We start from the raw sequence: 26,327 nt of genomic DNA, 5'->3' as shown, positions 1-26,327 counted from the left end.
CTTGTCCAAACTATTTACCGTCCATGTTTCACTTCCATACATGGCTACACTCCATACAAATACTTTCAGAAATGACTTCCTGACACTTAAATCTATACTCGATGTTAACAAATTTCGCTTCTTCAGAAACGCTTTCCTTGCCATTGCCAGTCTACATTTTATGTCCTCTCTACTTCGACCATCATCAGTTATTTTGCTCCCCAAATAGCAAAACTCCTTTACTACTTTAAGTGTCTCATTTCCTAATCTAATTCCCTCAGCATCACCCGACTTGACTACATTCCATTATCCTCGTTTTGCTTTTGTTGATGTTCATCTTATATCCTCCTTTCAAGACACTGTCCATTCCGTTCAACTGCTCTTCCAAGTCCTTTGCTGTCTCTGACAGAATTACAATGTCATCGGCGAACCTCAAAGTTTTTATTTCTTCTCCATGAATTTTAATACCTACTCCGAATTTTTCTTTTGTTTCCTTTACTGCTTGCTCAATATACAGATTGAATAACATCGGGGAGAGGCTACAACCCTGTCTCACTCCTTTCCCAACCACTGCTTCCCTTTCATGCCCCACGACTCTTATAACTGCCATCTGGTTTCTGTACAAATTGTAAATAGCCTTTAGTATATAATAAAATAAAATGACATCTATTTGTCAGTTCCATTACAACTGAAATGACTTTAGAATTAATAGTTGTTTGGTTAGACTCCCTCTTTCTTTGGGAATAATAAAACTAATGTTATTGAAAAGTTTCTCAGATTTGCTATATTTAGATGGAGTTGTGCTATTGGTTTCTTCTGCTAAGTACATAATTTCATGCTTTGAACTGTAGTTACTTGACTCTGGGCCACAGTCCCTCAATGTTCTCAATTTTTTAATTAAATTATTTGTAGGACCCATTTGAGAACTTGTAACATCAAATAATGTGAAACCATATACTTCACAAAACCCATCTGCCTTACTCAAGTTCTACAAGTTTAGCTTGTGTCAAAATAATTGAGAGTTGCAGAACATTATGAATTTGATGAAGAAAAAGGTTTTTATTCACTTTAACAAACATGGAAAAATTGTATTTGTGAGTTGTGTTAAATGCAATACTAAAAATCTGTGACTGTGTAAGAAGTCTACAAAATCATTAGAATCAGCTGTGACTGGTGAAACGTTCTCACTTAGCATACATTTAGGGTTGGATTTCTTAGATGTACTAGCTGTTAAACTGCCCTCACATGCCTGCCTGTTCAGGTAGATGTAGGTCTTGTTGTGCCCTCTGCACCTCCAACTGCCCTACCCCAACGCACGATGTGGCCTGTGCAGCATTGCTGCCGTGCAGTGTGATGTGGGTGGAAGTGTGTGCATCTATGCATTGTGTTGCTGAAGTAGCTATGCAGTATACAATGTGTACATTATGCAACAAAGTTAATAATTTTTAACATTGTTTGTGTTCACTGACGTGAAAAAAGTTCTGTTCCCAACTTCATCCTCTTAAGGGTCAGATATTATTTTATTTATTTATTTTTTCCCCCGTAAAGTAGCGTATATTCTTCCTCATGGTTCAAACTCTCTCTCTATACAAAACTTCATCCAAGTCAGTTCAGTGGTTTAGTCATGAAAATGTAATAGACACAGTTAATTTCATATTTAATAATATTAAAATGATGGACAAAACACATTGAATACTGTGTAAGCATTGTATTCATTACACTGCATTGTATTAGGGAGAATATATCAACCAATAAAAGGATTTTCATAAATATGATATTCTAAAATCAAAGAGTAAATTGCTTTTTCAAAGAGTAAGTATTTTTCCATGCTTCACGTAATATTTTTCAAATAAATCAATTTCTTGTGCTAGAGACTTCATCAAGCAGCCAGTGTTCTTCCATGGGGCTTAAGATACCTCCATATCAAATTTTATCGAAAGGGTTTCAGCAGAAAATGTAACAGTTAATCATTTTTGCATTTATAATATTAGTGTGGAGTTATATCTGTTCCAGGAGATGTGTGTTGCAGCCACTGGAGTGAATATATAGAACTGAGATTTTTCTGTTTCATTAACATGCCTAATATTTGTAAAGGTTGGTGTGCAATTTGTCAAAGAAATCATTTATAGTGTGTGATAATTACCTTACAACATTATTATTTGCAATGTGTAGACACAACCGTATTTTAAATCAACCAAGTTAAAATGTGTTCACTTTGCTTACTGTTTGTAAATGACTGGATTGTTGGACTCTTTACTTCTGCACGGACAGAGCATGAAAGATTTCATGATGTTAATGTTTTGTGTTCGGCCACTGTAATAATAGTACTATACACACCACTGAAGTAGTCCTTATGTAGTTACTGTTGTATCATGCTGCCGATTAATTCATTTACGTGTTTCGAAGTGAGTAATGAAGCAATTTCCAGTTTGTTGCATGAAATACATATAACTTGGAGAAGACATTTTCATCATATATCTAGCGTTTGTTATGCATAGGCCCATATGTCTCATTTTTACGGTCATAAATGTATATTAGAAATCATAAAGTATGTGTGTATGTGCGTAGTGTCAGACACTAACATTAGTGATTGAGAAAAGGTAATTATTGGTACCTTGTATAATCAGTATTACCTTTTTCAAAATTATAGTTCCACAACTGAAACTGTCAAACCCTTCTCCTATTTACCCCTCAGAAAATTTGATGTTACACTTGAAGGGATTGCAGATTGGGAACCACTGTTATAGGAGGTCCATTTTCTTGCCTTTGTTAGTTGTATATGACACCTGTGAGTTATATTTAATGTTTAAAACAGTATGTCTGTTGAACCGTAGGAATGGCAACTACAGATTTAATTAAATTTTTAGTCTAAAAGCATCAATGTGTCCATATGGTATGGTATTACAGTTTCTGCTAGTCTGAACAAGATAATAACTGGGGAAATTCTCACAAATAATTGTGTATATTCCTGATTTTTAAAAACATGCTGGTGGCTTTGGTGCTGTGAATTGTTACGTTTCACAGTGTTATGTATAATTTTATGTTCAAAGTCAAAATTATCATGGCACTAATGTGCAAAAAAATAGTAGTTAATTGTTTATTCATTCAAAGATCATTTACAGAATTATATCAGCCATGTCATTGTAATAGAGATTTTTTCCATTGTAAATAATGCTGTTGTGTGGTTTTTGTCTGTTTACTCTCAGTGAATGTAAGTTTAGTCTTGCTCTTGTTACATGATCATGAATGATGCTAATTTGATGTTGTGTAACTGTCCAAACTATGTCATTGTTGGTATTACTTGGGATAGGGCACTGCTAAAGATCAGTAAACATATTGTTCAATAAATGAAAATGAATGTCATGAAGAAGATTATCTGAAGCCTATGCTATATATAGATTTAAATAGACTGCTCAACTATAAATGAACTTGTCCCTGTCAAAATTTCTTCTGTGCAAATAGGTTGGTGAGCTACCCTTGTTGTGCATGTATTTTTTGTCAAAGATACTTCTTTGAAACTTTATAATTTGAAGAAATTGTGTACTGCTCAAATATTGTGACAATGAAATTAACTGAAATTTCTTGGGTGTACTTAAAAAATTGATGATTTACTGTAAACTGCAAATGACATCACTATCCAAATCTACAATTAGAGTGCTTACAAAAATTATAGCTATTTGAAAGTGTCTTGTTTTGTTGATAGAATCATTATCCTTTTAATGTTGAAAGTCTTCTGGCAACATAAGTAGTTTATTCTTGTTATATCATAACCTGTTCATACATTTTCTTGTGTAAGCATGCGTTTGCTATGCAATCACGTAGATGTCAGAAGAATTCAAAGTATACACTGGTGTTCAAAATAATTTTTGCACAAAGTATATGAAAATTTTATCTAAAATTACAAGCAAGGTAACTAAAAATACAAGTCATGTTTAAAAACACTCTTTCCTTTCTTACTGTATACTGACTCCTGCAAATAGATATTTCTGCTATAGACACTTCTAAAAGTAAAAGTGTTGTACTGGTACTTGATGATGTAACTGCTATCTTTGTTAGGTTCAGTGTTATTTGGTTAAGTCTTATACATATGTATGGATGTGCTTACAAATTGTAATCAGAACATCACAGTAAAATAGCATAGTTGTGTCTGTAGGTGTGTAACTCCTTTGTTATATAACACTTAATGGTCATGTTAATTTTCCCCAGACAATCCTTTGGCATTTTTGGAGTTATCATCCATTGTCCTGTTGATTCCATGTAGACTTCGTGGTAAGCTCATTCATGACTGTTGAGGTCATTATCTGTGTTTCATTGCTAATAATAATTCTGCAGTTGTGGAAGTATATATATGATTTGTATTCAGTGTTACAAATAGTAATTACAACAATCAATAATACCTTTAAAATTTTGTGAAGTCTTTACACACATTAGTATTGCAAGGGTTATTAGTTAACCACATACCATAAGTCCAAATTTTTAAGAAACTGCTTATTTGTTTGTAAGGACACTTTAAACATCATATGTCTAGCTTGTATGTACTTACCAGTTTTGATCTGAACAGCCTGTTGTTACTAGTTCTCATACTGTTGTTCTATACATGCGTAGTGACAGTCAAGTTTGAGGTAATGTTTCCTGTTTAAGTAATTTCTACATGAACAGTGAAATTTTCACATTATTATTGTCTCTGTTGTAATGTATATAGTTTCCATTTAAGCTTATCTTTGAAACCATAGTTGTTGTTGTTGTTGTTGTTGTTGTTGTTGTTGTTGTTGTTGTTGGTTTAACAATATTGTGCTGTTAATGTTCTCAAAATTACCCCTGCATACCTGAACACACATTTTTGAGGAGTGGAGTCAGCATAATGGTCAAAGAATCTGAACACCATTACGTTTATCCTATCAGCAAGAGTAGTCACATCAGCCAATGTGAGCAACCACCAAGATTCCATCTCAAGTACAGTCAACATGTTCTTCTGCTGGTACTACTGAAAGTAGTGTGTATTCCAAGAGACTAAGAGTGACTTCACTGGGCAGTAACACTGGAGTCTGTGGCAGAAGTGTCAACAGGAACTGTGTGCATTGAAACTGAAGTGGGCCAATGGAAGATGTTATGCCAATCTGTGTCCGTTAGGGAGACTATATGAGGGTCGAGGTCTGGAATGCATATACAGGAGGTGTGCTGGCGCACTACCATGAAGACGTCATTACTAAATGATGTCATGGGGCTGGTGGACAGCACTTCACACTACCATTACTGCAAGAATACGCTGCAGTGCTAGGTACCACTGAACAAGCCTCTGATGGCAATGAGAACAGAATGGATATATGTGGTAGCCCTCAGCATCACTTCACAACTTCTCTAGCCATCAAGGACCTGTGCTGAAGGACATATGCTGCTGGATGTGACCGTGGGGCTGGTGCAATGATGGAATTGGATTGACCGTGGGGCTGGTGCAACGATGGAATTGGATTGACCGTGGGGCTGGTGCAACGATGGAATTGGATTGACCGTGGGGCTGGTGCAACGATGGAATTGGATTGACCGTGGGGCTGGTGCAACGATGGAATTGGATTGACCGTGGGGCTGGTGCAACGATGGAATTGGTTTGACCGTGGGCCTGGTGCAACGATGGAATTGGTTTGACCGTGGGCCTGGTGCAACGATGGAATTGGTTTGACCGTGGGCCTGGTGCAACGATGGAGTTGGTTTGACCGTGGGCCTGGTGCAACGATGGAGTTGGTTTGACCGTGGGCCTGGTGCAACGATGGAGTTGGTTTGACCGTGGGCCTGGTGCAACGATGGAGTTGGTTTGACCGTGGGCCTGGTGCAACGATGGAGTTGGTTTGACCGTGGGCCTGGTGCAACGATGGAGTTGGTTTGACCGTGGGCCTGGTGCAACGATGGAGTTGGTTTGACCGTGGGCCTGGTGCAACGATGGAGTTGGTTTGACCGTGGGCCTGGTGCAACGATGGAGTTGGTTTGACCGTGGGCCTGGTGCAACGATGGAGTTGGTTTGACCGTGGGCCTGGTGCAACGATGGAGTTGGTTTGACCGTGGGCCTGGTGCAACGATGGAGTTGGTTTGACCGTGGGCCTGGTGCAACGATGGAGTTGGTTTGACCGTGGGCCTGGTGCAACGATGGAGTTGGTTTGACCGTGGGCCTGGTGCAACGATGGAGTTGGTTTGACCGTGGGCCTGGTGCAACGATGGAGTTGGTTTGACCGTGGGCCTGGTGCAACGATGGAGTTGGTTTGACCGTGGGCCTGGTGCAACGATGGAGTTGGTTTGACCGTGGGCCTGGTGCAACGATGGAGTTGGTTTGACCGTGGGCCTGGTGCAACGATGGAGTTGGTTTGACCGTGGGCCTGGTGCAACGATGGAGTTGGTTTGACCGTGGGCCTGGTGCAACGATGGAGTTGGTTTGACCGTGGGCCTGGTGCAACGATGGAGTTGGTTTGACCGTGGGCCTGGTGCAACGATGGAGTTGGTTTGACCGTGGGCCGGGTGCAACGATGGAGTTGGTTTGACCGTGGGCCGGGTGCAACGATGGAGTTGGTTTGACCGTGGGCCGGGTGCAACGATGGAGTTGGTTTGACCGTGGGCCGGGTGCAACGATGGAGTTGGTTTGACCGTGGGCCGGGTGCAACGATGGAGTTGGTTTGACCGTGGGCCGGGTGCAACGATGGAGTTGGTTTGACCGTGGGCCGGGTGCAACGATGGAGTTGGTTTGACCGTGGGCCGGGTGCAACGATGGAGTTGGTTTGACCGTGGGCCGGGTGCAACGATGGAGTTGGTTTGACCGTGGGCCGGGTGCAACGATGGAGTTGGTTTGACCGTGGGCCGGGTGCAACGATGGAGTTGGTTTGACCGTGGGCCGGGTGCAACGATGGAACTGTTTCAGCAATTGGGTTGGTTCAGGGGCTAGTTCAGTGATCAAAACAATCTGCTGTGTATGAGCATTGGTGAGGCACAAGCTGCCCTTGAGTCCTCTGTCAGAATTTTTTCTGTTTGATATGCAGCCAGCAGGCACTATGTTCCTAGATGTACTGTCCATTTCAGACTTCTTGGATTCCCAAGTTGATCCTTTCCATCTTGATGTTGCTGGTCTGCATCTGCCGTCCGTACTTCTCATCACAGAGTAGTGTGTATTTGACACTCAACAAGACACTGCAGCTTCCTTGCGAAGAGGAAGCTAGTGGTGCTATCTGGACCCATCTGCCTGGCACCAAAGTATCAGCAGCTACAGTTCTTCAGTTTCAGATTTGGTGTCAGCTTTATGGAGAAAAACAGCATTTTGCAAGGAGTTAACATTTTGTTCTAAATGTGGTAGCTAAACATTCATATTTTTTGTAATACCCACAAAATGTTAAGTGCGTGTGCTCAGTTGCCCTATGTGACGATTGTAATACTATCAACCAATTATGGAATATTTAATTATGTTGTGTGAATAATGCCGAGCACAAAATTAACAGCAATAATAACAGCAGCAGCAATAACAATAATAGTAATCATTCCTATTCTTATTGTAATCGTTTACAATATTTTGTTTCTCCTCTAAATTGACCAGGTACAAAATGCATTTTCAGATGGCAGAAAAAAAAGCAATCAGATGTATTCAAGGATTAGGCCTTAGAGAACCCTGTAAGAAACTTTTCAGTCAACTCAATATAATGGTGCCCCTAGGTCTTTGTATGTATAACTGCTTAATATATGTCAAAGAAAATAGAAATGTACTGTGAGTGAGTGAGGGGGGGTGGGAGGGGGAGGGGGGGGGGGGGGGGAGAGAGAGAGAGAGAGAGAGAGAGAGAGAGAGAGAGAGAGAGAACGAACTGCAGGCCATACATACCATACTCAAGGATGCAACTGATATTGTGTATCACAAATACGTATGTAAATTATGTATGTATATTATTTATCACAAATATGTAAGTCTGGACATGTATAATATTTGCCACATTCAGTAAAAGTTCTCACACTTAAGTAAATTTAAGGTACTATTAGCGATATGGTTTAAAAATATGGCATATGGTAAACTTGGGCTACTTGAGCCCAGATGTCGAAACTTCTGACGTTATATTTAAAAATGGGCACAACGGATTTTTTTTTTTCACCGACATGCTTGCATTATGTTATTAAACTATCGTTTATTATGGATACTTTAACGTACAGTATGTATTGTTTGTGACGTAGTAAATATTTTTATTTTTCTATTTTATTTGGGCTCAAGTTAACCTTACGGTTATCCTTGAGCAGTTTTCCTGCATTTTGAATGTATTCACGTATGATCTTTTCATTGACGGCCGCTCTTGTTCTTTTCATGTTAGCTGCAAATCGAACTGAAACACTGGGATGCCTATGTAGGAAGGACTTAAGCCAATCTCTTCCAGGCAAGATATTCTTAAAACAACCAATGGTACATCCCTCTCAACCTAAGTAAGCTTTTATGGCAAATCTAAAATAAAGCTCATCGCAAGGAAACCCGAAGTCACACAGCATGTGGAGGTGGGTAGCAAACATAAGCTCCTCTTCATCCGTAAAAACCCTCGGGTGGCCCAGTTTCCCTGTATGTTGATTTTTTTTAGTTTCCTCCAGATAGTGGATCTGCAAATATTATAAAAACACTCTGCTTCTCGCTGTGTTATCCTTCTACTTCATACAGCTTCCAGGCATTCTTCCAACTTTTCGGGAGTAAAGTCAGTGTTTGTCCGGTTTCCAGGTAGTCTTATATATTTATAAGACATTGCGTCAGATAATCCTGAAAGAAAACCACCACAAATTTAGGATTTCCAGTGTGGAACCTTAATTCTTCTGGACAACTTGAGCCCAAACCTATTAATATACAGAACAGCAAGAAATGGGCTCAAGTAACCTGTATTTGCAGGTAACATGTACCAGTTGTACTTAACCACATATTGTACAATTAATGAGTTATTCAGGACATGAACTGCCCTTTGTGATATCTCTACAGACGAAAGTTTGCAAAGTGAAATAAACAACAAACACGTGTCTAGGTAGCATAACCAGTGCTGCTACTAGTGGCAACTTCCCGAACCACGTCGACTCACGCTATGGTCTGCTTAGTGCTGCCGTCTACCAGCGAATCAGTAAACCAAGTCTATACTGATGTTGAGAGTGCGCAGAGAATCGAACAACATTTTTCTGTTTTGGGCTCAAGTTAACTTCTATGGCTCAAGTAGCCTGCATTTACAGTACTTCCAAAGTAACTGGAAGGACTTGCATAATGAGGGAGGCAACCCTAATTACTAGTAAATAAGAGTATCATTCTGTATAATCATAACATAATTTTTCATTCATGTAAAATGAAGATACACCATATACATAATGTGAAACTAGAATAACGTGTGTACTCATGTAATTAATATGCATTTAATATATAAAGGAAGTGATGATATATTTATGTGGATAATGATATGTAATGAGATATGCTAGAATGCAAACTATGTAATAAGAATCATCAGTTTGTAAATGTGTTAAAAAAACTATATGTAAGTAAGAATTGCAGTTTCAAACCATGTGTATTTAACTAAAAGGTAAATGTACATGTATAACTACAATTGACAAAGCCAATTGCATGATAAACATGCTGAAAGGCTAATAAACAAACATCTAAACACCTAATGTTTACTTATTGATCTATTCTCACTTATCCACCACTCATTCACATTATTTTGTTACTAATCACCTCTAAAACAAATAATTGATTTTATATACTCGTTGGTCTATTTTTACATGTGTATTGTTGACTCCTGTTAGAAACGGGCATCCCTGTGAGCTGTGAGTGCCCACAGCATTATCCAGTGATGGTGTAAGTAGCTATACCATCATTCAGAATGAAATAAAATACTTTTTGACATGCACAACTTTTTTGGTTCATGTCCCTACAAGTATAGGTCACTTACCACTTCTCTCCCATGACAACCTTAAGATATGAAACAAAATTATGCAATACTTTTGTCCATAATGTGTAGAAGATAAATGTCTGTGATACGTGCTGTTATCAAATATAAAACTCTGAAACACTTGTATTTGTATGACTGTATACTATATTGAAACCTAATTTCCCAGTAAACAGAATTTCTTTTGCGACAACATTCTAAAACAAAATTTTTCAGTTTTCCAATGTCAGGGCACAAAGAGAACTTCAGCTTTTGGCAGCTTCCTACACAAGTCATCAACAGGAGTTGGGTGTCATAACTAATTGTGTGGAGGTGTTTAATATGTAATTGTTAAATATAATAGACCACAACAGTATGAATTAAGACAGGCAGCTCACAGAGATGACAGAAGTTATTGTGTGTGTGATTTCTCCTTGGAACCTAAAGAGGCAAGAATTATCTAAGAATTCCCTTATCATTTTCATATGATAAGTTATTACTCATGAGCAGCAACTGGATCTATATTGACACAATGCAGAAGCTTTGTTGCAGTAAGTAAAAGGATACTCAGTTGAGGCTACACTAATTATCTCATTCTTGTAGGATGTGATTGTTGGCCATATAAATTCAGCTTCCTGTTCCTGAAGTTCTGAGCACGTGTAACTTCCTTCAGTCTGTGGAAATGTATGGCTCTTGGAAACAGGACAAGAGGCGCCTACACTCTACTTCATGCATTGTAGTGTTTGAATGTGACTGCTTAATGTTGCTAAAAACGAAGGAATATTGCAGTTTAATGTCTGTTAATGCTAACTTCACACTCCTGTTCCTGATAGTAAATATGTTACAATGAATCAAATCACCACTGAATGCATGAATCATCTCAGTTTCTTCAAAACAATGAATGTACATTTCAGTAGCTTTTGAGACATGTGTGATAAAGTATTCTACATAGTTTTAAAAACCAACTATGATATTTTAAAGAATTGTCCTACATATTATTTATTCTTACCACATTTGTAAATGTTAAGATATGGTGTTGATAACCATTTAACATACATTTTTCTGGAACTAGAAACATTGGATTTTCACATTGGTACTACAGGTAAATGAAATCTGCTGGGTGTGCCAGTTTGTCTTATTGCTTCAAAGTACCTTTTATAGAAAGTAATAAAATGGAACACCTACAGCCATCCTCACAATGTTATCTATTATATGGCTACCAGTTTCGGTGCTTCAGTGCACCATCTTCTGGTCTTAACTAACACTGAGGGTGTTAACTCCAATTGTACAATTGTATACATGATTCATCAATCGCCAATGTCTATGAACTGGTTTTCACAGACTACCTGTAACAACGATGTTGTGTCTCCAATCATCGACTGCAGGTAGTCTGCGAAAATAAGTTCATGAATGGTGGCAAGTGATGAATCGTGTGTACAATTGGAAGCACCAAAACTGGTAACCATATAAGAAATAACATCATGAGTAAGACTAGGTGTTCCATTTTATTACATAAGTGCATGGCTGAAATCCCTCAAACCTCCAACCAGAAGGATGGACATACAAAAACTGTTTATAGACAGAGAAGGCAAGAGAGATGACAAACAAAAATTCAGTTATCAGTTAAGCTGTAAGCAAAAAATGTAATTCTGTGTCAGCCCTCTTCAGTGTCATTCAGACAATGCATTACACAGCTCTTGTCCTCACAAACTGCAATAATATTCACCAAATTTTGTAGGAATCTTCTTCCAGTAGTTTTGAACATTTTGAATCGTCCTTCAGGAAGTACCGTGGGACATACTTTTTCATCTCTAGCTTGGGATGAATATATATTTTCAATTTCTGTGTGACCTTCACCAAAAAAATGTGTGATCAATACACACAAAGTTTACAGGATTGTTGTGCAGGGCAATAAGCTGATAATGTAGAATTATGCTGCTGATTCCAGACACATCAGACATCCTTACTTCTGTAATGTCTGGTAGTGCCATCACGTAGGCATAAACATACCTGGTGATTTTAACAGACCATCTTTTAGTGATCATCTTGTTTCGTTAGTATGAAGTATTATCCTGATTGTGTGTGTGTGTGTGTGTGTGTGTGTGTGTGTGTGTTTAAATTTCGCAGAGAGAGTCATCACATGTAGAAGATCTGGGCACAGTGTTATATTGGAGTATTCCAACAGAGCTAGTAGGTAGAAATATTAGCTGAAAAAGTCACTATGTACTTTCATGTTGTCTTCATTACACTTCGTTTTAACCAGATCACCTGTCTGTAAATTTTGTCACCACTGTCTTGTTTCAGATGCTATCCACACTCTCTTAGCAGATTGAATGCGGCACATTTGATACTCATCTGTCTTCAGCCCAAAGAATCATAAATTGTACTGGTGAATACTAGGCTGTATTTTGAAAGCTTTACATTTTGTTTTATAGTCATTATATTGTACTGTAATCTTAGCCAGAAAGCTTCTTGATGATTTCTGTCTATAGCAGTTGGATTTCATGGTAGGCAGATTCAAAATTTTCTCCCTTACATGATCTATACCCTTTAAGACTTTCCTTTAACGTGGATTGTGTTCGTCACATTTGCCTTGATCAAAAATTCACTCGCAGTATTTCGAAAGAGCACTTCTCACCATAGCTTCTGGTATATTTGAGGTAGATGAGAAAAAATTTTGGCAAACACACATTTTTTCCCTTCTACTTTAGGAAATCAAAGTGACATGCCTATTAGCATTTTCTTTATTCTTCATTATTGTCAAACAATATTTCTATCTGTACTGAACTGATCACATATATGACCAGCTGAAGCATGTAGTGATGTAAACAATGATACATTGGTAGTTTTAAATTGGCCTCTCCAGGTCCTCTCATCCTGGAGCTTGTGTGATTTGCCTTTCCTTTTTAACCTTCCCCCGACATATCACACTCTCCTCCCTGGGAAGACACTTTTAGCTTTGAGAGGTAGAATAGCTTTGTATACTATTGTAAGTGACTATGGGCAACAGTTCTGTCTCACAATTTTAACAAAATAGTCAGGACATATAGTAAATATAACTCAACCATGTCTGCACAAAAATTTGAGGGTGTTCAATGGAGCATGTGTGTGGCATAATTGCTGTCTGGTTTAACACAGGAAGCGTCAACAACCTGCCAGAAATCCTGTGTGTGTCCCATATGTTATTACGAAGTAGATTACTTTTAAATTTTTGTTATAGCATACATTGCAGTTTCTCCTAGAGTCTCACAGAAATACATTCCACTATAACAAATAATAACAAGATGAAATTAAGCAATTTGCATGAGTCAAAACATCTCTTTGGATGTCTGTTGTTTTGGCATAAGAGACTATATCTCGACATAAGGTCGAGAGGTCAACAACAGTATGTACAGTGTGATTTAAGATGCCGCTGTATTACATAATTTGTTTGTAAAGTCAAACATAAATTATTTATCTGAATGCAATTCTCGAGTTGTTAACACAATCTCTCATTTTGATTGACTGTTTCTGGCTGGAGCCTGTGGGGTGTGTGTGTGTGTGTATGTGTGTGTGTGTGTGTGTGTGTGTGTGTGGAGGGACACACACACACACACACACACACACACACACACACACACAGTATAACTGCTTCTTTTGGTGGTGTGTCTATATATGTCAACAGAAAATCCAGTGACAAATTAAAAAGCTTATGTGTGAACCTAGGTTCAGAGGTGTCTGTTTTGGAGCTCTTAAAAATTAATATTGCAGATTTATTGTATTGTTCCTGTTGTCTACAAAGCAGCTTATACATAAGACATTGCAAAAGTCAAGTATACATGTCAAACTGACTTCTGAGCATACTAATTTAAGATTACAATACATGTCATACATTATTTATGTAGCACTCTTCATAAATTTAAATATTCTTCAATTGAGTTAAAGCAGTGAGGTTTTAAATACGACTTTAAAGATTTTCCAGCAGTTTTGACCTCTGTAACTGCTTTTCTATTTTTGGGGTTTTGTATAAAGCTTAACTCCCATGTCGAGAATACTGTTTTGGCACAGGGATCTGCTAATTTGGGTCTTACATGTGTTTTAGTTCTGTCTGTTAAAGTGATCATGAATGATCATGAATACCTATTACATGTATTTTGAAGAATATAAGGCTTTCCATAATGTAGATAGATGATAAATGTGAAATACCAGAGATGTGAAGTAGAGGTTTACATGAGTCTAATGTGCGTAGCGTGAGGGGAGACTTTGAGACTTAGTCTCCCCTGTATTCGTGCTTAAAAAAGATGCAATAGTAATTCATAACAAAACTATAAACAACTTTCTACTGAGAGCACTAAATGTGCAAAGACACCAGCTTTGTAGACCGCGCCGCTGCACCCTGAGTATTGGTGTATCTGCCTGCTTGAGACTCGCCTGCTCTGTCTCTGCCTCCCTTCCCTTCCCTTCCCTTACCTGGCTGTGTGCGCCTGCACCCCCTCCCCTTCCCCTCTTCCACGAAGGCCGGTGCGCCGCACTTGCTAGCAGGTATCGAGACTAGTCTCTGCCATTTCTATGCTGGCTTTTAATGCGGAAGTGAAGTCGCGCGGTTTGTGTTCATAATCATTATTGTGTGATTTTAGTGCATATTTTTGTTGTGTTGCCAACATGAGTGAGCCAGCAACTGAAACCCTTATATAATTTTTGTTAAAACGCCATTTTCTACATTAACGTACGAAAAAAAGTGAGAATTGAAGGACAAACGACCTACTCTTATACTCAGTGTAGCTTTAAGTGAAGGCAAACAAAAACGCAATTTTCAGACAGCCTGGTACGAAAAGTATGCTTGGCTGACTGCGAATGCAGTCAATAACATATTATATTGTTAAATATGTCTTCTGTTTGGTGGTGAAAAGGAATGATGCAATGAGGGCTTTTGTACAATAAAGAACTTTGACAGGAAAGCACAAATTCATCAGATGTCAAAACGTCACCTGCGGAACAAAGAAGCATTTCAATTATTGGACAAAGTAGAATTGAGCACGCCCTTTCTGAAGCAAGCCGCTCATCTGACAGCAATAAAATACAACAAACAAGTTGCATCCAGCAGGAAAGTATTGGCTCGTCTTATTCAGGCAATTATATTTCTTTGTAAAGAAGAACTAGCCTTTTGCGGCCATCGAGAAGACAAATCCTCCAGCAACAAAGATAATGATCTGGAATTGTTGGATTTACTAGCTCAATGAGAGCAGTTAATCAGAGACCATCTGTCATCATCTTCAACTTTTAAAGGAACTTCTCCAGATATACAGAATGATGTAATAGAAATGATAACTCTTGCAGTTAATGAGAAAATAAAATCTCAAATTCAGAACTGCAATTTCATTTCGATCCAGGCTGACGAAACATTAGACACGTAATGCAAGAGTCAAATGAGTATAATAGTCAGGTACTGTATTGCAAAAAAAATTGAGGAAAGATTTGTTGGATTTTACGATGTTTCTGGAGGTAAAACTGCTGAAGGTTTGTCAGACACTATGCATGCAGTATTGAAAGAATGGAATCTGGAACGAAAAGTGGTTAGTCAAACATATGATGGCACTTCAGTAACGGCGGGCAGAGAGAGAGAGGACTACAATAATTGGTGAAGCAGTTCTGTCCCTATGCACTATTTATTCATTGTACGCACACCAACTGAATTTGGTACTGTTACATTCCTCCAAAATCATACAAGTACGAATGTTTGTAAGTGATCTTACTGCATTCTATTCGGTTTTCAGCAAATCATCAAAACGAACTGTATTGCTAACTGAGAAAGGATTTAAACTGCCACATACGAGCAACACTCGCTGGAGCTTTCGTTCTAGGGCAGTTTCAACAACATCTAGTCATTTCTCAGGGCTATATAGTGTTTTTAATTATATATTTGATGATACAGACCCTCAGTGGGACCCAGAATCTTTGAGCTGTGCTGTGTAAATGAAACAACGGATGGATGATCTTACGTTTGTCTACTTATTTTGCTTCTACTGAGGGTGCTTTGTTTATGTTGATCATCTCTTTAATGTTCTTCAGTCGAAATCTGTCAGTATAACTGCTTGCCAAGACGAAATAAGAATTGTTTTGAGAAACTTGCGACAATGAAGAACAGAAACAGTCGTTGATGAATGCATTAAATGCAGCTTGTGTTTGAATGGCAACTTATCATTCTGTGACAGTCGAGACATCTCTCAGGACACTAACTTATGAGATACTCGATTTGCAAATTTCAGATGGAAAGGTTTCAAGACTTTCCCCAAATTCAGTTTGTTGAACTTTTGAACAAAAAGTGTTTCCCGAACTATCAAAAAGAATTCCCAAAGTTGAAACTGCTTCAATTATTAGAACAGTACCCTTTTTTCAAACAAGAACAACGTGAAAATTAACTGTGGAACATATACGCCGATGAGAAAAAACACTATCTCCTAGAATCCTCTTAAAGTACATTGTCAACAATGATTTAGACTCCGTTTATGAAGTAACAACGAAGTTCCCGCGTTTGGTTTTGACACTACCTGCAACTACAGCAAGCAGTGAACAAAGCATGAATACTGTTCAATGAGTGAAGAATTATTTAAGGAATTCAATGTCCAACATTCAGCTGTCATGTTTGAGCACGTTAGCAATAGAAAAGACACTATTTGGAGAGCTATCCAGTGATCAGGTCTTTGTAGACCGAGTTATAGACTTATTTGTGGAAAGAAAAGACAGGCGCATTGCACTTGTGTACAAGAAAATATAAGTACTTCTTCTCTTGCTGCTGAAGCTCTACAAATTTGTCATCGTTTCTTCAACAAGTTATTATTATTATTATTATTATTATTATTAATATTATTATTAGTGGTGGTGGTGGTGGTGGTGGTGGTGGTGGTGGTGGTGGTGGTGGTTGTTGTTGTTGTTTTATTTGATGCATTTTGTTTCATTTGTTTAAATTATTGTTTATTGCACCATTTTGTCTCCCTATAATCACTGCAGAGTCTCCCCAAACTTTTCAACCACGCTACGCCACTGATCAAAACTATGATTCAAATGGACCTTTGTTGCAGGTTGAAAGTGCTGATAGCTGCTTTAGAATTTCCCCAGATAGTGGTCCCATACTTTAGGTGAGAGTGAAGTAGGCATGATACACCTTGATTACAATTTTCCCACTAAAGCAGGATTTTAGTGAGCAAAGAGGGTAGCATGTCTTGCTCAGTTTTGCATTGAGTTATTTAATATGTTTATTCCATTGTATATTGCTTTTCAGCCATAGTCCTAAAATTAGGTGTCATTAGTATTACCGATTGGTTAATCATTGATAGAGACCTATAGGATAAATATATCCATGCTCAGAGCATTGTGGAATTTGAATGTGACAGTTTTTTACTATTTATTAAAAGCTGATTATTTTGTGCCCAGTTGCTATGTTATTATGTGACTGATGAATATCTCTTATTGCTGTTATTCTTCATTACTTTCCTCTTCTTAATAGAGCGGTGTCATTTGCGAATATGGTCATTTAATAGGCATCCACGCTCAAGCTTAGATCATTTATGTATAGAAAGAACAGAAAGGGACACCTTACTGAACTTTGGGGTACACCATATTTAATTGGTTTATAGTTTGATAAGTGTTCAGAGACAGATTTCTGATTGATGTTTCTGTGCTTGATATGCACTGCTTGCTTGCAATTGCTCAGGTAGGAACTGATCCAATTGTTGGATGGACTACCATATTTTTCAAGCTTTGACAGGAGAATCTTATGATCCATGATGTCAAATGCTTTCAACAGGTAAGTAAATACGCCTGTTGATTCCTGTTCCTTGTTTGTCAGGCTCAGTACACAGTTGATGCACTCACAAATGGCTAATGTTTTTGACTTCATATTTCTGAATCCATGTTGCTCATGACACCGGATATTGCTTTACAAATTCCATAAGTGTCAGTATCAGATTTTATAATATTTTTGAAGTGCTGAAGGAAATTATGATGAGTCTGTAGTTATTTGCATTACCTCCTTTACTTTTTTGTGTGCTGGACATTTTCAGTACATCCGGGAAAGTGCCTGCCTGAAGTGAGCAGTCACGTAAGTGTGTAAGTGTTTCAATTAGGTTTGGTGTGCTCTTCTTTAAAATTGTTGCAGGGACACCATCAATGCCTGCAGAGCTGGAATTTTTTATACCTTTTATTGATTTTACTACTTCATCTTGTGACCCAGACCTGATGTCCATTGACCCTTTATATTTGCTTTTTTTATATTCATTTGCTTGGGTGTTCCTATTTTAAGTTTATCGTATGATCAGCTACACCTGTGAGAAAGAGTTCAAATATGTTGGTTTTTTATGGGGGTTATTACTTTCTTTTTCCTTGAGGTAGTGTTATATTTGTGCATGATGCCTTGTTTTTTCCAGATTCTTTCTTTATAACACTCCACATAGCCTTTGCTTTATTGGCTGGATTAGAAATGTAATCATTATGCATTATTTTTGCTGCTGTTATTGCTTTCCTTAATATTTTGGAGTATTTTTATACGATACATGTGATTCAAGTGAGGAATTTTTTTACTTATTTTATGCAGTAGTCTCTTCTTCTGGCAAGAAACCCTTATTCCTTGTTTGATCCAGCTGTTTGTTCTAGACTTCCACTTTATAGTCATAGTTTTCTGCAGAAATATAATCTGAAAAATGTGGGTTAATGTATCAATGAAGGTGTTGAATATTTCATTTATGCCATTATTTTTGTATATTTGTTGTCTCAGTATACCTTTCTCCAAATGGAATCTTCAAAAAGTTTTCCTACTTAATGTGCTTGAAATCAAAAATTGCATTATGTGGCAAGTGTGCACTTTGGTAAAGAGAGTGCAAAGGAGAGAGAATTTATGAGCTTAGTAGGCAGTTATGGACTGTTTGCAGCAAACCATTTCCTAACCAGAGGTGATGCCTGCTTTGACACTGATCACAAATCTAAATATTTGGGACTATGAGAAGAATGTAGTTGAACTAACATTTCTTTGACCACAGAGCACTAGTTATGGACCTATACGAGGTGGTCAGAAACAGTGTGAAAAAATTGTAAAGGTGTTGTAGGATAGGTTGTGCTGAGAAACAATTATTCAGAAAAAAATGATATGTTGCACTGTTTCCAAGTTAATTAGCATTGAAGTTAGCCAATGAAGTCATTGGGTGTGTAAATTCAAGCTGCCCATTATGTACTATTAGTGTTAGTTGTTCTCAGTGTGTTGATGATAGTGCACAAGACTACTCAACCTTTGGCTCAGGTTCGATCCTTACTACCATCCCATTTCCTATTTTTGTATCACTCTCTTGTTTAGTTTTAGGAAACCAAATGAAGAACACATTTGACGATGGTGTGTCTGGCTGGTTGCTTGACGTAACAGTCTCACTGGATAACTTAAGTGCTAATTAACTCTGAAATGGCACAACATATCGAATTTTTTTCTTCGTAATTATTTGTCAGAACCACCTACCCTGCAGCACCACAACAAGCTTTTCAGACTCTTTGCGACCACCCTGTATACATAAGTAATCAACTAGCTGTTCCTGACATTCTAATTATGTTTTCACAAATATTAAGTGTTTTTCAAACTGCACTATTGGCAGTAGAATGGCGAATTGGATTACAGGAAATGGCTGCATCTGATGCATTTAAAGATTTCTTCCAGACCATCAAAATCAGATTCCATGTCACAACACAGGTAAAATATAGTGAAAGAAGAAATATGGTATACTAGTGAAATGGAAAAATTAAAATGCATTGTACTGCTGTTAAGTGATTAGTTGATCGATTTTTATTGGTACCATTTGATTACATTGTGTATTTGTAATCTAATGTCTAAAAATATTTAACCTACATATCTATATTACTAAGCAACTATCCCAGAACCAATTGTAAGTTAGCTGTTCAACAACTTCAAGGGGCAACAAAAATTTTATTTTCATTATTTTGCGTAATTATTGACTGAATTTAAAGTGTTGTCATAATCTACTCATTAAGAAGAATAATCTTATGTTAAAGGTTTAATGCACTAAAGGCAGTATTATATGATACACCTATCGTATACAGTTCTGCAATAGTGCCCCAAGCATACAAGTCTGGAACTGCCAACTTTTTTGTTAGCTCTGTTACATGATACACCTAATATGTACATATTCAGAACTGCAGGCTTCTTTAAATCATTGAATGTGAAAGTATATTTTTGTAAAGCTGCTATTATTGCTAGTTTTGAAACTTCTGAGAGTTATAGGTTCATACTTAATAGGCAGTTATTGTTATCTTGTGCAGCTAGAGAGTATGTCATAGTGGTACAAGCAAATTATTTTCTATGTCAATGTTTCACAGCATTCTGGATACAGAGGACGCAGTTATCTATGCTCTATGCAGTGCTTACCATGACAGTTGCCACCATAATCGGTGGAAGAAGAGCAGAATGATGATGTAGTTCCAGGAGTAGGAAATGGGTCCAACCTGGCTGGAATGAAGGCGTGAATGTAGGGACATATACTCCCGTTAATGAAGGAGTTGAGGTCTGAAGATACACAGTAATGAGGGCACTATCACACACTCAGTTTATGCACTTTTTTATGTGCCACTACTGTTTCTCTTATATTTCTCAGTGTGGCACAATAGTGTGACTGCAGAGGTACAAAACAGCTTTCACAGTCCACTGGCCATGGCTTGCAAAACTGCTCTGACTCTTCTGGCTGCAACAACCTGGCCTATTGTGGGCTGCTACACATCAGGATGGACAAAGAAAATGGTGAGGGAGAGGGCAGATTCACATCAGGATGTGCCATTAATCAGTGGTAGTATTGACAGGTGTTCATTGAAGCAGCCTTATACAGTACTCTGGACCCCCTCAGGGCAGCACTGTTCACGTGTAAATGCAGCTGATGGTGGCATGCGCCGATGCCCCAATCTCACTGGTTACTTCCATTGTCCTGGGTCAAGACAGCAGCTGTCGTGATGCCGTCTAGGTTTCCAGCAGGCAAAGAACAGTGTTACCCACCCGATCCCTCCAGAGTTGTCAGCTAGGCACCCCGCACGCATACTTGTTGTCCCCATATTGTGCACTTGTGTGCAATAGCAGACAACTAGATGTGTAAACGTTGGTTTGTCATATTACTTACATTGTCAGCTTTTGCTAACTCACTCTGCACTGAGCACAGGTTGTTAGGCATGGTTAATGTACAACATGTGAGTTTCTCGATAGCATGCAAGTATTACTTCACTCTTGGTCACATCGTATTGTGGTATTTGCGGTTCTATGCGCCTTGCCCATAACCGGTGTAGTGACTGTCGGCTGGCTGGAAACTTTTGATGTAAGGCCAACAATACTGCCCAGTGGCTTACTTGACTAGCACAGTGCACAAGCTGGCCTCTACTGCCTGGCTGTGCCTGGAATTCAACCTTAAAAATTTGCAGTTACTGTGCTAACTTTTTTGGGGCACATTGCTCTTCTCTCAACACTACCCTTCATGGCACACTGAAGTAATACAAAATGTGCAGTCAGATCAAACATGTGCAGTGCTTTCAACAATTGAGGTGATACATACGCATATCGAAAGTAAAATTGTATGTACATTTACATAAAACATACAAACTCAGTATTAAACATTTATAGATGTAACTCACTATGGTACAGTAGGTCTTGGAGAATCATACACACACACTTCCTTACTGTACATCTCAATAAGTAAGCTTATACATTTCCGCAATAAGAATCTATCAATAGATATACAGCTTCTCTCGATGCCAATACAATACTGTATTTATAAAAAAAAATTACTAACTGAAAAATCTGTAGAACATCTCACGTAGCAGTCCAAAGGCTTCAGGAACTCGTGCATGTGACGTATGCTCACTGCTGACCATAGGCGAAAACAATAACAAGCAGCCTGCTCAAAATGCTGTGCACTGCGCATGAATGTATACAGCTTCTTTCCTGTGCGTGATCAGAATAGAATGGTTCCTATTTCTCCCCAGTGCATAAACCATCTGCTAAAATTGTAGCTTCACCCATTCTGCCATTAGGTGGCAGGCCTACACCTGACTTGCACATATTACGTGTGTCGTGCAATACCAGGTTAAGACAAGTGCTACGGTTACAAAAAGCATAACTTGTGGCACGCTAATACCTAGATTGTATTCATCCAGTATTTGAGAATCGGAGCACATAGCGACTTCCTACAAACTTTGCACGTAACTTCAGACCTTTATGAAACTTTTACTTGTTAACACTTCCCCACAGAATGATGAAAAAGAAAGTTTATCACTTACTACATTTGTGCTGCTCATGCAATATCAGACATGAAGTTTTAATTTATTACTTCTTTATTACCTACACTGTTTGCAAACAAGACTCTGTAGCCAGCCTCTGCACCTCACCTTGTACGTGCACAAAACAGGTGCTATGGGTATTATTATTCTGTTGTTGCTTTTGCTTTAGGAGTGTAAATACTTACAGGAACATCCCATATACAAACATGTGAATTTTGCTGTATATGTTGTTATGTATTGTATTATTAGAAATAATGCAGCGTAAAATGTATTCCTATGCATTCTTGCTCAGATTAGAAGGATAAAGACATGCCATTAACTAACCACGTGTTTCTATGAACTGTCATTTTATTCACCCCTATAACATTTTTGCATGGCAGATGGTTTTGGAAACAGCATACTCTTTAGAATAATAGTAGTATAAATATTGCTGTAAGATAAATCTTACGCAAATAATGCTGTATGAAAATGAAACTTTAACACACCTAATTGGATTTCAAAAGAAGCTCTTCATGCCAGGATATGTATTTGTTCTGGGACATAATCAGTTGATTATGACTATCCATATCATGACACAGTATCACAATTAACTCTCATGAATCAAGTCACTGTTCACAGGATCACAAACTGATTCCTAGTTTAAAATATGTATAATATAGTTTCTTTTTCTCATATTTTATAATGATATTAGACAAGTAATGTTGCCAGTTTTTTTACGGAATACACAAATTTGTTAGAAATTTATCACGGATACATAAAAACAATTTTTATATTATAATAATGTTTACAAATAATTAACAGTAATGCAAAAGATGATTAGTCTGCATTAACTTATGCAACTGTCTTGCATATATAAGGAACATCTGCAAAGTTATGTGTTTTTTGCCATACTGCTGAAAATACTAATACATTTATACAAAGTGGAAACTACTTTGTTAGATCATATACTTTAGCCATACTACATAAAATATATATAAATTTACACACAATGAAAACAATTTAAATCATACGTGCATCAAATACATTTAGTTTATATGTTATCTTCTGCAGTTTCAGCAATAAATTTTGTTTATATGTTATCTTATGCATTTTCAGCAATACATTTTGTTTTCTTTTTTCCTTCTCTTAGGAAATTTGTTTCCACATGAAAAAGGATGTGTTTTACTTTATATTTAGATTTGTTGTATGGTTTTGCTTGCAAGTACTGCTGAACTTTATACCAACATCCAGAGATGACATGTTCCTTTAGTTTTCTTTTGAAGGAGCTCAGTTCCTTTATGCTCTTTATGCTAAGTGGTTGTCTGTTATAAAATAAGCTTCGTGCGTTTGTAGATTTTCAATCTTTATCTATCTTGTGAAGTTTTAAAATTCCCTGAATGTGTACATCTGCTGCTCATCCTCATATTGGTATATAATATATGTGTGGGAAGATAAATAGTACATTTGTATCAAGATTTCCATATAGTACATTCTTTTCATTAGGAATATATTTGTACTTATTTTTGATCGTATCCTATCAATGTGGTTTTCTCATGTCAGAAATTTATCCAAATCTATTTCCAGAAACCTATTACAGTCTACTTCTAATAAGTCTGCATCCCCAATGCTCAGAATAAAGTCCTTGGAGCTGTTAATTCTGTTTGTTTCAAATTTTGTGCACATTGTTTTCTCCATGTTAATCAATAAATTATTTTCTCAAAAATACTGTTCTGCCATTTGCATGTTCTCGCCGACACTCTTTTCCAAATCCTTCACTGCATCAGCATATAGTAGTAAAGTTGTGTCATTGGTTTACAAAATCACTTGATCATTTTTTGATATCATTCATATACGAGGTAAAGAGCTGAGGTACTGAAACCAGAGCTACTGCATATTTTAAAAACTAAAGTAAACTCCACCCAAACAGGGCATGAAGGCCCAACAGTACCGACCTGCCGTCATGTTATCCTCAGCCCACAGGCATCACTGGATGCAGATATGGAGAGGCATGTGGTCAGCACACAACTCTCCCAGCCGTATGTCAGTCTACAAGACAAGAGCCGCTACTTCTCAGTCAAGTAGCTCCTCAGTTTGCCTCACAAGGGCTGAGTGGCACACCACTTGCCACCAGTGCTCAGCAGACCAGATGGTCACCCATCCAAGTGCTAGCCCAGCCCAACAGTGCTAAACTTCAGTGACCTCACGGGAACCAGTGTTAACACTGCGGCAAGTCTGTTGGCACTGCATATTTTACCCATAGAAAATCAGAGAAGGCTTTTTCTCTGTATTTGTGGTTTTATGTTTTATTTTAATATTCTTTTGTCTATTTTCAACAAATGCTTTTATGATATCCAGAGCATTTCGTCCTATGCCCTAGTAGTCAAGTTTTCCTGGATATAATTTTATGACAGACACAATCAAAAGCTTTTGATGCGTCTAAGTATGTCCTAGATACTTTCCTTTGATGTTCCAAGGTCTGAACAATGTGTGTTATTCTCCATTTTCAGAGCATGTGGTAACATGAACACCAGGAAACTACAGGCTTTTATATGAAATAGAGAATAGGGAAGGGATGGGTGGGAACTCGCGACTTCCAGCCACACAGGGCATTATGGTAATGTAATGGCCAAAGCTCAAAATTTGTGTCGGACCTGAACTCAAACCCGGATTTACATCATCTCATAAGAAGTTGCCTTAACTGCTTCAGCCATCCAGACATAGTCCCTGACTGACTCAAATTTCCAGCTTATCTCACGCTGAAACACATCACCCCTTGTCCACTAAACCCCTACTCACAAATTAGTGATTCCTCTAGGAGTTTGGATGATATTAGTGCATCCGAACTGAAACAGATGTCAACAAGCCATTGCTTAATTACAGAAGTGTATATACTTGAGTGGTGTCTGTTCTGTTGTACTTGTCCAACAGAACACACACAACTCAAATTCATAAATTATGGGCCAATTAGTCATTTATCTGTATTTTACAAGCTGGCAACAAACATCATTACAAACTGCCTGAGTCAGAAGTTTGTGTTTTACCATACAGTTGAACAGACGGTATTCAGAAAAGGATCAGTACTATTGACCATATCCAAGCTGTACACACATTGATAGAAAATGCACGGTATATAATATCCCATGTCACATGGCTTTCATAGACACCAGGAGGTACCTGATACGATCGAAACCTGCACATTGTTAAATTGGTAAACAGAGCCTGCATTGAATATAAATACACCAAATCAACCTGTTAGATTTATGAGAATTCCACTCTACATGTGAAAATAGACTGGGTCACTCAAAAGGTTCCTGTGAGAAGTAGCATCAGATGAGGAGAGAGAATCTTATGGTGTATGGTTTTCTCTGCACTGTCGTGTCCCACTGACGAGTCCTGAGAGGCAGTAGGACTGCAAGAATGCGCGTCAAAGAACTTGACAGGAGGTCTCGTGGTCGCCGGCTGCCTTCTGTGCACCTGCTCCACTGAAAAGAGGGCTGTAAGGTGAGTTAGAATACGGAACTCGGGCGGCCGGGGTGGCCGAGCCATTCTAGGCGCTACAGTCTGGAACCGCTCGACCGCTACGGGCGCAGGTTCGAATCCTGCGTCGGGCATGGATGTGTGTGATGTCCTTAGGTTAGTTAGGTTTAAGTAGTTCTAAGTTCTAGGGGACTGATGACCTCAGATGTTAAGTCCCATAGTTCTCAGAGCCATTTGAACCATTTTACGGAACTCGGCTGGGATCTCAGGGTACACTGGATGTAATCATAAATCAGTGCATGAGGATATGTACACTGGAAGCACCCCTGGTACAAGTCTATGTACAAAGTTGACTGACTGCCTTCTTAGTAGTGTAACTTCTCATAGTTCCCTGAGTTTAAGTCCTAATATAGCAGAGGCGGGCGGGGCGGACTAAGTGCTACATGGAAATGTCTGTCTCCTCGTAGTTACGCAGCACTGCACTGCGATCTCACAGCAGCAGAACTCCAGCAGTTTCATATCTGACCGACCGACCTGCTGCTCCATCGCTCCAATCACTGTCTCAACAGTATGGCGGCTAGCCCTTTTGTAGCGGTAATGCACCCCGCACCACTTGTTCTAGAAGTTTCCAGTACTCTTGAGCATCGGGTATATGTCGCGCGGTAGCGCGTGAGGCTTACGTGACGAACAGGCCGTACGCCGCTGTCC

The 26,327-nt window shown here is 38.3% G+C and overlaps 1 protein-coding gene across 1 annotated transcript; it reads right to left on the bottom strand.

The window, feature by feature from the left end:
- Nucleotides 1-5,344: 5,344 nt before the first annotated feature.
- On the bottom strand, nt 5,345-7,111 carry LOC126183301 (uncharacterized). The gene has a single exon (XM_049925141.1). The coding sequence runs from the start codon at nt 7,109-7,111 to the stop codon at nt 5,345-5,347; it is 1,767 nt and encodes a 588-aa protein (XP_049781098.1).
- Nucleotides 7,112-26,327: the final 19,216 nt, after the last annotated feature.

The sequence above is a fragment of the Schistocerca cancellata genome, chromosome 4, assembly GCF_023864275.1.
Source record: "Schistocerca cancellata isolate TAMUIC-IGC-003103 chromosome 4, iqSchCanc2.1, whole genome shotgun sequence".
Lineage (NCBI taxonomy): Eukaryota > Metazoa > Arthropoda > Insecta > Orthoptera > Acrididae > Schistocerca > Schistocerca cancellata.
The sequence above is the reverse complement of the archived record's forward strand: the minus strand, read 5'-3'. Positions and strand labels throughout refer to the sequence as shown.

What these genes read in the sequence shown, in the direction of transcription:
- LOC126183301 (XM_049925141.1), bottom strand. Translation starts at nt 7,111, where the DNA reads ATGAGAAGTACGGACGGCAGATGCAGACCAGCAACATCAAGATGGAAA.